At 38.0% G+C, this 13948-nt stretch overlaps 1 protein-coding gene across 4 annotated transcripts in view; it reads left to right on the top strand.

The window, feature by feature from the left end:
- The window catches only part of ralgps2 (Ral GEF with PH domain and SH3 binding motif 2), a 431788-nt gene that overhangs the window by 374565 nt on the left and 43275 nt on the right, over positions 1–13948 (top strand). For all 4 annotated transcript variants that reach the window (XM_060830098.1, XM_060830096.1, XM_060830097.1 and 1 more), the window contains 3 exons: positions 2082–2223; positions 5303–5454; positions 7767–7821. In XM_060830098.1, the coding sequence (XP_060686081.1) occupies positions 2082–2223; positions 5303–5454; positions 7767–7821 (349 nt within the window). The remainder of the gene's footprint in view (positions 1–2081; positions 2224–5302; positions 5455–7766; positions 7822–13948) is intronic.

Genomic DNA, 13948 nt, shown 5'->3' with positions numbered 1-13948 from the left:
ATCTATTCATTCACTTGGGTTTGAGCCATGATCAGTCCTAGAAGTCTGTCCACTGAAAGTCAAGGGGCTATCAAGGGCTAGTTGTGTGGTGGGGAAGGTGGGAATTCTAAGGTGATCGCTGGATTTTTTTTGACATTAAAGAACAACATATGGATTGGGCAGGAAAGTGAAGTTCAGATAGAAGAAAAACAATGAGAACTGGAGATTGAGCTTGAAAGGTTGGCTGGTGAACTGCTATTTTTCTATTTATATGCTGCTATTTCCTGTGGCAAGTTTAGTTAACATCGATCTGGAAATTAAGTAATTCATCCCATTCAGTGTATTTCAGTGGTGATGTGAATGGCATGAGTCTCGCCCTTTGCTTTGGTATCAGATTCTGGTGAATTGATGTTTATTGAACCTAAATATTTTACTTAGGTTAAATCAAGTGGGATTGTAATGTAGTTAATTGGTAGTTGTGTAATAACATAGTAAAAGGGAAGCCATTAAAAAAAACTGGCACAAATAATTGCATAAAATATTTTAGTAAATTATTAAATTGGATCAAGAACCATCAGGAACTAGTTTCTATACCAGAGATGTAGCACTGTCCTCATCAAGGGGTAAATGGATTCCCTAGCACTATTTGAAAGGTAATCGTATGGATTATTTCTGTTTCTTATAATTAAATAAAAATCATGATTGAATGTCCAAAATATGTTCCTTGTTGCTGTAGACTCCTATTTTAATGATGGCCACATTGTAGTAAAACAGAGAAAGACAGTATTTCTTTTATGCTAATTATGTCAGTATAACAAAAATATCGATATGGCTGTCTATATGATTAATATTCTGCATTCTGAATTGTTATACTACTGAAAATGACTAATAATATTTCCATATCAAATGCTCTCAAAGCAGATTTGTCTTTCATCTCGTGGTTTTAATCACTGAATGACACACCCAAAGTTGACACAAAGTTAACAGTTTCCTCTTCCACACCAGTACCTCAGTAATGCAGAAATTACAGCATGGAGAAAATCATTTGGCCACTATGCTTGTGCTAGTTCCTAAAACAAGCATGGTTGGTTTTAATCCTATTTTCAGTCTTTTCCCATATCTTATTTTCTACTTCCACTTTAAAATGTCTTGTGGTGTCTGCCTTAATTGCCACTTATGGTAAAACACTCGGATATTTACATGCACTTAAGTTTGCCCTTCCTTCTTCTGTATCTGAATCTATTCCTAATTGCTACTTTTCATCTGAGTCTTTCTTAATCTTGGTTTTCCCCCTTTAACCTTAGAAAAAGTAGTTTTTCTTATATGTGTTCCTATAAATTTTCATTATTATGAATCTTCACCATACTCCTTACATTTAGTAAAAAGTGAAGTCTGCAGATGCTGGAGATCAGAGCTGAAAATGTGTTGCTGGTTAAAGCGCAGCAGGTCAGGCAGCATCCAAGGAACAGGAAATTCGACGTTTCGGGCAAAAGCCCTTCCTGATGAAGGGCTTTTGCCCGAAACGTCGAATTTCCTGTTCCTTGGATGCTGCCTGACCTGCTGCGCTTTAACCAGCAACACATTTTCATACTCCTTACATTGCCTTTACATCCCTCCCATAATTGAGTGCGCAGAATTAGACATAGTACAGTGTGCCAGCCAATGTTGTAAAATAGTTTTATAGTCATTAACTCTTTTTAATTCCAGATTTAGTAATTTAATTCAAATTTCATCAGCTGCCATAGTGGGAATTAAACCCCTGTCCCCACAGCGTTAGCATGCCATTTATTATACTAATCCAATGACATGACCACTAAGCCATAATCTTCCCTTCGAGTTTAATATTATTTCTTGCTTCCATTGTGAAAACTTGCACTAAGCCATGTTTATCCTGGTTCTAAAATGTTAAATTATATCTTTGTTTTATTTACACCATTATTTGTAGATCACTTCATTTTTGGTATCAATTCCTTCTTGAACAATTATATCTGTTAATGTTCTTTGTGAGGAATATCTGTTGGTTATTGTTTTCAGCTCTAATTATTAAAAATGAAGGTCACATAATGCCATTGCATGATTTGTATGTGTTTTTAAAACCTCAGGATCTGATGCAGCACCATCTCCACAGAGTAGCCGACGATACATGGCAGCAGAGGCAGCCCTAACAAATGTACCACCGACTCCACCTTCTTCCAGGCATCTACTGTCTCATGGACATAGGAAGTCCCACAGTCTAGGATACAAGTCAGTAATCTATTTCTCTGTTATTACTTCATTGTCACATGTTAAATGGCATCTGTTCTACAGAACATATAACATTCTGGTAACTATGTCTAATTTACTGGGAAAAGACATATCTTTGTCTAGGTTATTTCTTGTTACTTTCTGATTTTATTTTCCAAGATCTGAGATATCTTTTTTATTTAAGGCACAGTTTTTAAAAACACAGTTTTCAAAATCAAACCATATTTAGTCCTTTAGAATTAGATGTTGATTGTTCGGCTTCCTTGTCTTGAGAAAAGTTATGCAATAATTTTACGGCAATACCCTGGAGCATTTTTTTTATTAGTTTGCTGAATGTTCCAGAATGCCAATGAGAACATATGCAAGACTGATTACTGAGTCAGATCAAGTTTACCTAGCATCTTTGATATTAAATTTGTGTCACTGGCTCACAGTCACCCAGTCAACTTTGCATTAGCGTGGCAATCTGCTTTACGAGCATGCACATCAGGAACCAGCAACATGAAACTTTGTTAGATAGATAGGAAAGCAAATACAATATTGTCATTCATTTCAAGAGGGCTAGAATATAAAAGCAAGGAAGTACTTTTCAGGCTTTATAAGGCTCTGGTCAGACCATATTTAGAGCAATGTGAGCAATTTTGGGCCCCATATTTCAGGAAGGATATATCAACTTTGGAGCTGGTTGAGAACAGAGTCAAGAGTGTGGTGCTGGAAAAGCACAGCCGGTCAGGCAGCACCTTGAGAGCAGGAGAATCAACATTTCAGGCATAAGCCCTTCATCAGGAATGAGGCTTGTTGATCAAGGCTGAGAGGTAAATGGGAGGGGATGAGGTTTGGGGAAAGGTAGCTCATAGGTGGATGAAGCTGAGGGTGAAGGTGACAGGTCAGGGGAGTGATGGAAAGGTTTGGAGGTTGCCGAGGTGCCGAGTTGGAGGCTTGGGACTGGGATAATGTGGGAGGAGGGGAAATGAGGAAGCTGTTAAAATCCACATTTATCCCGTGTGGTTGCAAGCTCCCAAGGCAGAATATGAGGTGTTCCTCCTCCAGGTGTCGGGCGGTAATGCTGTGGCAGTGGAACAGGCCCAGGACCGCATGTCCTTGACTGAGTGGGAGTGGGTGTTGAAGTGTTCAGCCACTGGGCGGAAGGGTTGGTGGGTGCGGGTGTCCCAGAGATGTTCTCTGAAACAATCCGCAAGAAGGCGTCCTGTCTCCCTGAATGTAGAGGAGACCATACTGGATACAACAGATGCTGTAGATGACATTGGTAGAGGTACAGATAAATTTCTGACTGCTGTGGAAGGACCTAAAAACCTGAACTCCAAAGAATATGCGTCCCTTTAACCAAGCTATTCTAGTACTGCTACAACACTGACCTGAACCAACTGTGTGGAAAACTGCCCAGGTATGTCCTGTGCTCAAAAATCTAACCAGGTCAGTTGCCACCTCATCAGTCATCAGCAGTATGTTGTCAAAGGGCTATCAAGAGGCACTTCAGTATTAATATTCTGCTTTTTGAAGCTAGGTTTGAATTCCACAAAGGTAATTTGGCTGCTGACCTCGCTGTCTTGATCCAAACATGAACTAAATAGGTGAACTTCAGAGATATGATAAGCATGGCTTTAATCATCAAGGCAACATTTGATCAAGGGTGCCACAAGGAGTCTTGGTAAATTAAAGTCAGTCGGAATTGGGATATACCCACCGCTTGGAGTTATGTTTGGCACGAAAGGAAGATGGTTCTAGATTTTGGAGGCCAATCAGCTCAACCCCAGGACATCACTACAGGAGTTCTTCAGGACCTTGTCCTAAGTCTTACCATGTTTGCCCATTTCATCAATGCCATTGCTTCCATTGTAAGCTCACAAATAGAGATATTCACTGACGACTGAATAGTGTTCAATGCCATTCGCAACTCCTCACATACAGAGTCCCCATACAAAAAAAGCAAATTGCTGTTGAAACTCAGTAGACCTGACAGCATCTGTGGAGAGAAAACAGAGTTAACTTTTCAAATCCAATGAATCTTCTTCAGAACTGCAGACCTGCTGAGTTTTTCCAGAAATTTCTACTTTTATTTCACTTTCAATAAAACTTATATTAGCTTTGCCTGAGCATCCTAAACAGATTAAAATCAGCCCTGTCACATTATCTACTTAAAGTTCTCGTCCAGGTTAATACTATACTCAGTGGACCACAGTTTCTTTATCCATTCCTCTATCTCTCTATCAAAGCAAAGATATTTTGCCTATTTCTGTTTCATTCTCATCATTACTGCCCTTGAAGCACTCACACACATCACCTGCAGTTTCAGTTTCTCCATTGTTCCTTGGTCAACTTCATGAATTTCATGATTCACCAACTCCAACTCACTCCTTATGCAGCTGCAAGGATCCCTTCCAAAATCTGTGCTTAAAGGAATAAATTGTGTGGAGAGATTTTCCAATGTAAAGAATTATTTTCGGTAAAATAACAACTTTCATTTTGTACTAATTATTCTGGTATTCAACAGGTTCAGATTATAATGAGTTTTTCACTATCATTTGTTCCAATCGATTTTTTTTTTGGATTTATTCATCTAACTGCCAAAAGTGCTGCCTAATCACTCCATGGAAATTGGTCTGATTTTTCCTCCTAATATCTTGAAGATTAAATATCCCTCAGGAGAAAAGGAATTTTATCTCTAGAATATGATATTTTTTGCTATACAGTACTTCCTCATGCATTTCATTGTTTTTGCAAAGACACAGGATTAGAGCCATGAATTTAATTCATATATTTCCAGTCAAAGCAGAAATAAATGGCCACATAAAAGTGCTGTAAACTCTTTACAAAGGAAATTCCACGATTATGAAGTTATCCTAACCAGAAAAGTCAAAAGTTTACTATGCCGCTTTTAAGCATAAATGTTTCTTTCAGAACTTTTGATAGAATTTTTTTGCAATGGGTAAAAATCACCTCCTGTCTACAGTTTGCAGAGAATTTTGATGAATAGGGTTACAGTATAAAATATTACGCATGTGCTCTTAAACTACATTGCCCGAATGAGAAAGGTGTAATTAAATGTCTTTCTTCACAGCTTTATACACAAGATGAATACGGTAGAGTTTAAGAGTGCTACATTTCCCAATGGAAGACCTCGGCACTTGCTCGATGATAGTGTAATGGAAAACTACACCCCTTCAAGAGTTCAAGCAGAAAGTTCCACCATTTCCAGTGGAATATCAATAGGTGTGTGGATAACTCTGATCTTTCGCATGGGGTGTAAACTACTTTGAAATTTAGAATCAACATGGTATTAGTGTTGAATGTTTACACATGATTAATAAAAAGTTTTATGTTTAACAATTAATTAAAGTAAACCAATAAATAATGGTTGGTATTGTATCAAACAAGGGAGAAAAGTTGATCAGGATGCAGACAGCAGATGCCCTAAATGCGAGGATTACAGGATAATGTTATTACATTTATATTGGTTGACAGAATTTAAAAAGAGCCTGCACATGAGTTTTGTTATCTTAGAGTATGCACATTCACTTTATACACTCTCAACAAAAACAGTTATTTCTGTATAAAGTAACTCAGAAGTAAAGTGCAAAACTTTGGATCAATGACAGTTTAGAAATTATATTCAAGAGTCAAGGGTAAGCTTCTCATGATCTTATAAATTTTTTTTTCTAATTGGTTAAGGCTGAAATCTGCTCATAACTGAGTGAGAAGTGAACTGAGACCAGAGAAGACTTGAGCTAAATACTTTCTCAGAACTGGAGGATGTTTATTCTTAGGGAAGTACAGGTCGTTCTGCTATACGGCACGTTTTGTTAATGTAAATTCACTATAACACGATTGATGAATTGGTGACATTGTCTCTAAAGTATGAATTTGTAGAATGTATATTGGTTATACCATGGCTCCGGTCCCATTAGCTTAAACGGAGCTGTTATTATACGTTTTTTTTAATAACACAGGGTTACGTGCCACGTTATAGCAGAACCAACTTGAGATTAAACTTAATTTGTATTCAGTGCATAATGCAGACCAGATGGCACAGGATATGACAGAAACTTGGAATTTGAAAATGCTAAGTTTCCTTTGGGAAATAGTGGGGGTGCAGTATATTTATATTACAATGGGGTAACGATCTGGAGCTGGATTTTTGATCAGAGGGATTTGCTAACTATGCTCCATGGACAGGGACTGGGTTAGAATTCTTAGAACACTAGTTTTTTTTCACTGATGTGAGTTGTGTGGCAACACGGATTTCATCTCACTCGAAGATTGGCTGTGACCGAAGTGATGTGTTGTTATGCATGCTTCTGCTCAAAGGGAAAATATCATGGTGTGTAGCAGCTAATTTTGGGAGGGGATTTGTGAACTTTCTTGACTATGGAGGAAAGAGATGATTTCCGCTTGGGCATGTACCATGAGGTGAGTGCTCTAAATTTTGGCCAGTGGGGAAACATGTTAAGTTTTCTGTTCAATTCTTTTTAGTAGATCAAAGTTTTCCAGTTTCTCTCAACTTGATTTGTGGTACAAGATAATGTTTAGGTTAGATTCTTTCAGAAAAATTATCAATTCAGTGTATTTTTAAAAATTGTTTCATCAGTAGATTCTTCAGTTATCTGTTTACAGTTGAACTATTATTCTTGCACTTTATTGCCTCACTCATATTGTCAGACTTGCTACATAAGAGCTTTATGCTCTCTCTTGCTTCATTCTGGAAAAATGTGCTCCCTTCCATACTTGTTGTACAAAGATACTATCTTTCTTGTGAAGGAAGCAATATGGTATTTATAGAATCATTTTAAACAGGTTTATCTTCAGTTAGATGATATACAATTGCAATTCATCATATATTTACAGTTCTATCAATAGGCATTGAACCTTTGAAGTCTTGAGACCAATCACTGTTTTTAATAGATATACTCACAACTAGTAGAGATTGTTTGAAACCTCCAATACTAATTTAGTTTTGCTTGGGTTTTAGTTATCTGTGTGGGTTTTTTCCAGGTGCTCTGGTTTCCTCCCACGATCCAAAGATGTGCTGGTTAGGTGAATTGGCATGCTAAATTACCCATAATGTTCAGGGATGTGTGGGTTAGGTTCATTAGTCAGGGGTAAATGTAGTGTAATGGGTGGATGGGGAATGGGTCTGGGTGGGTTCCTGTTCGAAGGGTCAGTGTGGACTTGGTGAGCCAAAATTATCTGTTTCCACTCTGTAGCGATTCTAAGTCTGTACAGCTAATAGAGAGTTGAAATATTAATTCTATGTTGTTTTGAAGCCCAGGTCTCAAAGGTAAACGTGCAGTGTACTAAAATTCATTGCCTGTCCACCAATCTAAAAATTAAGAGATAGCATTGTGAGTTTGTCCTAATTTCTTTCTTTGTATAATTCTGACTTGCCTGGTGAATGAACCTGCTGGAGAGTTTTTTTTAAAAAAAGCAATATTACTTGATTAATACAAATTTAGAAAAGAAATTTGACTTTACATTTTTGGAAGGACTATTTGTAATGATATAGTTCTTGATATTTACTGTTCCAGGTAGCAGTGAGGGTTCAGAACTCAGTGAAGATGTGTCTTGGCCAGCATTTGAAAGGTAAGACCCTTTGAAGAGGCAGATAGAGATGCAGAATGCCTTCTGTTCCGTAGAAAAAAAACAGTTTGACCTGATTGCAGCTTGCCTTGTGGCTCTAAAGACTCATCATTTTTAGGTGTTTATTTCAACAGGTACTAGGTGGATCACTATCTCTACTGTAAACCACCTGATGGCAACCACCTGATGAAGGAGCAGTGCTCCGAAAGCTAGTGCTTCCAATTAAACCTGTTGGACTATAACCTGGTGTTGTGTGATTTTTAACTTGCTACTGGAAAAGATAGATTATGATTTGAATCACGTCAGATTTGCTGATGGTGATAAAACTGATTAAAAATGCCATTTTTTTCAACCTTAGGCTTTTTAAAAATTTTGTGTTTCTTTAACTAGGCATTCGTGTTGCAAAAATTCTTGAGAAAAATGTTCATATTACCTTTCTAATTCATAGGTCACTACGACTATCAAGCCTGTCTCTGTTTACAGCAGAATTTTGCAATTGAATGACAATAATTTGGAAATATGCTGATGCTAGAAAGTAAATATTCAGTGATATGAACATTTAAATATGTAGGTAATGTCTTCTCTTGCTTTAAATATAAATCTGTGTCTAGCATTAATAACTATCGCCATTTTAGGAGATTTGGCAAGTTTGAAATATCAGTTTCCGTCAGCTTAAGCATGTTTCTGAAGTAACATATATCTTTTATTTAACCTGAAAAAGTGTCCAGTTGTGGGATAGAGACATTACTTTTCTGTCCAAATTATATTCCTATTTTAATAAGTAAAACTTAAATTCCCAAACATTGTATGTTTGTAAGATGTTGATTTCTTTACCCGTGTTAAGACTCTAAAGTCAAATTTCATGCTGCAGTCTGATAACTTAATTGAACTGCGTGATGTGCAATTTAAAATGATCCTGTAGGGAATGGCAGAAGCTATAGCTTTAGAATGACCCAAGAACTGATCTTGATTCTCAGAACTTAAATAAATCATTTTGAGAGCTGGGTGATAGTTTTTGTTTCAGTATAAAGTCAATTCTGATCACACTATTGCCTTATTCTAATTCAGCCCTCTTCAAGATCCTCAATTTTAATTGCTCCATCATTCAGTTGCCAAGGCCTGAAGCTTGGAATTACCTCCCAACATCTTTCAACATCTTATCTGCATATTATAAATATATATATATATATATATATATCATTATAAATGCTCCATCAGACTATCCTTGCAGCCAAGTTTTTGGATCACCTGACCTGACACCTTTAGTTCAAAAGAAGAGTCATATCGAACATGAAATGGTAACTCTGTTTCTCGGTCCACAAATTCTTCTAGACCTGCTAAGTTCCTCCAGCACTTTCATTTTTATCTCTTTATGTAAATTGGTGTCATGCTTTATCATGCTTCTCTGAAGCACCTCATGACATTATATTACACTAAAGATGTAATTAGAAATTCTTTATAAAACCAGTGTTTTCAATAAAACTACAGTTTCCCGTAACTGACTTTTAATTAATGCAGAAGTAACTTTCCTAATATGAATTAGTTCCATTGAAATCATGTTCATTTTGATAAGACAAAACAAGGCAGGACTTATACAGTTAATGGTAGCATCCCGGGAGTATTGTTGAACAGAGTGGCCTAAGGGTGCAGATACATAGCTCCTTGAAATTGGTGTCACAGACAGACAGGGTGGTAAAGAAGGCATTTGGCACACTTGCCTTTATCGGTCAGGAGTTGGGATGTCATGTTACGGCTGTGCAAGACAATGGTAAAGCCACATTTGAAGTACTGCATACAATTCGGGTCACTCTGCTATAGGAAGGATATTATTAAACTGAAAAGGATGCAAAAAAGGTTTATAAGAATGTTACATAACCTGGATTGGCTGGGACTTTTTTTCCTTGGCGCTTAAGAGCTTGAGGAGTAACCTTATAGAGGTTTATAAAATCATGAAGGGCATAGATACGATGACTAGTCAAGATCTTTTTCCCAGGGTAGGGGAGCCCAGAACTAGAGGGCAGAGGTGTAAGGCGAACGGGGAAAGATTTAAAAGGATCCTGAGACGCAACTTTTTCACACAGAGAAATCCAGGAGTCTATAACTAAAATGCATGCTAACAATGGAAACAACTCAGGATAGAACAAATAGTATAGCCCAATAGTGCACAAGACAAGATTGAAGCAATATTCAGCCAGAAATTCTGTGGCTAATCCATCAGGTCTCTTGAAGTCCCTAGATGCCAAATTTCAGCGATCAAGAAATAGCTGAAGATCCTAGATATAACAAAGGAAGTAGCACTGAAGATGTGTTGTCGGCTAGCTGACTCCCAGCAAATTGTAACAGTGAAGTTACATCATTGGATGGCACCTAGTTAGCAATGTGGAAAATTAGCCTGGTGTCATTGGCTCTTAGTCACCAATAACTCACTTACCATTGTCCTGCTTGAGTTCTGCCAAGGGTCTCCAGACCTCCTTAAGTCTTGGTCCAAACATGAATAGAAGAATTGAACTCCAGAGATGAGATGAAAGTCTTTGAAATCATTGAGGCATTTGATTAAGTGTGGCGTCAAGGAGCCTGAGCAAAACTGAAATCATTTGGAACTGGGGAGGAAGCTCTTGACTTGTTGGATGCATACCAATTGAAACAAATATGGTTGTGATTGTTGGAGTTCAATCATGTCAATGTCAGAATGCCATTGCAGAATTTCCTCACTAGGCACAACCATCTTCAGTTATCTTCATTAGTGACGTCCCCTCAATGGCATCAAAAGTAGAGATGTTTAGTAATGATATTACTGCATTTGCTACCATTTGCAACTCCTTAGATAATGAAATAATTTGTTCCTGTGCGCAACAATACTTGGACTGAGATATAGTAATAACATTTGGCACACTAACGCCAAGCAATGACCATTGCCAAGAAGAGAGAATCACACCATCCCCCTTTGACATCCATCAACATATTCTGCGAGGTTATAAACTTAACTAGACTAGTCAAACATGTATTGAAGTGACATGAGCAGGTCAGTGGTTCGGAATTCTATAGTAAGTAACTCACCACCTGACTCCCCAAATTCTGTTCGCCATTTATAAGACACAAGACAGAACTCTGATGAAATTCTGCCCACTTGTCTGAATGAGCATAGCTTCAATGGACAAAGCTATCTATCTATCACTTTAAACGTTCATTCATTCCCAACATCTCACAGTAGCTCAAATTTCTACTATCTACAAAATGCACTGTTGCCCCTTTCCAAAGCTTCTTTAACATCACATTCCAATCCCATGACCTCTAGAAGGACAAAGGCAGCAAACGAATAGGATGACCACCACACACCATTTAGACTTGGATCAATAATACTGCTTCACAAATAAAATCAGAAATTGCAAGAGAAGTTCAATGGGACAAGTAGCCACTGTGGAGAGAAAATAGAATTAGCACGTTTTGAGCCCAGTGACCCTACTTCTGAAATGATAGCAGCTAGGAAACTGATATTTATGCTGATGATGGGAGTTGGTGGGGGGGGGGGGGGGGTAGAGTGAGCAGATAGATGGAGATAGAGCAAGAGAGAGAAGGGAATAAAAATGAATTGCGAGCCAGAGAAGAAGAAAACTTCATAAGTGATCATTTTCTATGAGTAGTTGAAAATGTCATGCTATGTCATGATGAGATCTGGAGTGAGGGAGTGGATAATAGACTTGGAAGGAGATTTTCATTGCTCTTAAATTGTTAAACTTGATGTTAGTCCTAAAGCTTGTGAGGTCCCCGAGCAGAAGATGAGGTATTATTCTTAATACTCGCATTGAGTTTCACTGGAGCATTGCAGAAGACCTGAGTTGGCATGGGATCGAAGTAACATGGAATTGGAAGTTCACAGTGATTTTCAGGGTTAGAACGTAGGTTTCCACAAAGTGGTCACCCAGGCTGTATTTCACTCCCCACTGTAGAGGAGATTGCGTTATGAGCAGTGAATATTGTAGACTGGATTGAATGAAATGCAGGTAAATTGCTGCTTCTTCTAGAGAATGTGTGTCTGAGGCCTTGGATAGTGAGGAGGGAGGAGGTAAACTGAAAAATGTTCTCCTTTCTGCAATTCTTCACTGTTACTGAATCAAAATCCTGGAACATGTTCCTTAACAGCACTGTGGGAGTACCTATACCACATGGATTGCACTGGATTAAGAAATTAATTCACCACCACCTTAGCAAAGGCAGTTGAAGGTAGACAACGAATGCTGGTTTTCCCATTGATACTCATGAACAATAGAAAAATTGCTTTTAACTTTGGCAGTTTTTTTCTGTTTATTACTCTTCTACAAAGAGAAGGAAAGAGAATCCCTACAGTGTGTAAACAGGCCATTTGACCCAACAAGTCCATACCGACCCTCCAAAGAGTAACCTACACAGACCCATTCTATATTACTCTACATTTCCTCTAACTAATGTCCCTAATCCACACATCCTTTAGCATTGCCAATTTACCTGATCTGTACATCTAACCAGAGCACCCGGAGGAACCCCAAGCAGACACAAGGAGAACGTGCAAACTCCATACAGACAGTTGCCTGAGGCTGGGATCAAACCCAGGTCCTTGGCATTGTAGGGCAGCAGTACTAATCACTGAGTCACTGTGCTACACTTGTTACAAAGTTGTGTAGAGTACTTGTGAAGTGGAAGGCAGGAAGCCAAAATTGGTTTATGAAAATATTGGGGCGGGGGAAGAAGAGTGTGTGGTCCCTTTAGAGGTGATGTGCATTTAAAAGCTTGGAGACTTTTTAAAAACTACGTCTGCAAGCAGCTGTAGATGTCCTGACAGTTATAAAATTGGAACATATGTATCAATTGGCTGTGTGGTTGCCATCCTAGGTTTGTTTTGATGTTAAGGCAACTAGCTTGAATATTAGGAGAAAGTGGAGCTGCTGGAGATCAAAACCTGTGCTTCTCCACTACCACACACTAGCTTAAATATTTGCCAATTAATTTAAACCAGGCCCTAGATACCAAAACCCAATTAAATTTAAATCTGATGGTTTTGACTATCTCAAACCAATTGATTGTAAAGAAATTAAAATGTCATCATGGGTGTAAAAAAGGGGGCAATTGAACAAAGAGGGGGGAGCAAATGGCTGTCTGAGAAAAACGTGTCACTCTCACAGAAATCTCCACGCTGTCTAAAAAAGCACCATCTATTCATGAAGGTACACGACACTCTTAGATGATATTCCTGATACCAGAATTTGACAGAGAGGCTTTCAGAACAGAAGAATTCCCACACAAAACAAGTCTGAAAGAATCAGTGAAAGAGAGGCACTTATGACTGGAGAGACAGCGGAATAGTTCAGAAGCCATCCTGTGTGGACTTTGAGATTATAATTTTTAATTTAGTTTTCTTAATACTTGGGTTTTATTGGGACAGCATAGCTGTAGAATTTAGCTCAGTGAGGGAATAGTTAATCATTGGGGGGGAATTGCTCAGTTTGTTGAATGTTAGGATGAAATAAATAAACTGTTACTTATAAATTGGAGATCAGGGATTCCTTCTATTTACCATTCTTTTGATAGATTACAGGCCGTGTGCTCCTTTTGGATGTTTAGGTCATTAGCTCTTGACGGGGGAGGGTCAACCTCCGCTCCATAACACACTTCATTAGAAATTCAGGTGACACTATTAAAGATTACTTTGAAAAAGGAGTTTTGTAGCATCAGAATGTGTTTTAGCACATGTGCCAGAACCGTATTTGATCATTGGTACTGAAGGTAAATGGATCATGCTAAAGCTGTCCATTGGACCATCCATCCTCTTTAACTTTGCCTCAATTTATTAATAAATACCATGGTACCTGTTGTAAGTTAGTTGTAAAATAAAAGTTTCTCTCTGATTACCCCACAAAACAATGTATGTTGTTCTATTTTATCAATACTAACTAGATTATTTTCCATAATATTTTGCTAATGCCCTTTCATTTAACACTTTGAGAATGGTTTTAAGAGAGGCTTCAATGGCTGTGTGTCACCTCATTAATGGGCAGTCTATGGTGATGTTAATTCCTGGAAGATTGCATGTGTATGCAGTGTACCACAATCTAGAGGAATATTAATTCAGTATGCAAAAGATATTTAATCACAGTTA

This window comes from Hemiscyllium ocellatum, chromosome 9 (genome assembly GCF_020745735.1).
Source record: "Hemiscyllium ocellatum isolate sHemOce1 chromosome 9, sHemOce1.pat.X.cur, whole genome shotgun sequence".
NCBI lineage: Eukaryota > Metazoa > Chordata > Chondrichthyes > Orectolobiformes > Hemiscylliidae > Hemiscyllium > Hemiscyllium ocellatum.
The sequence above is the reverse complement of the archived record's forward strand: the minus strand, read 5'-3'. Positions and strand labels throughout refer to the sequence as shown.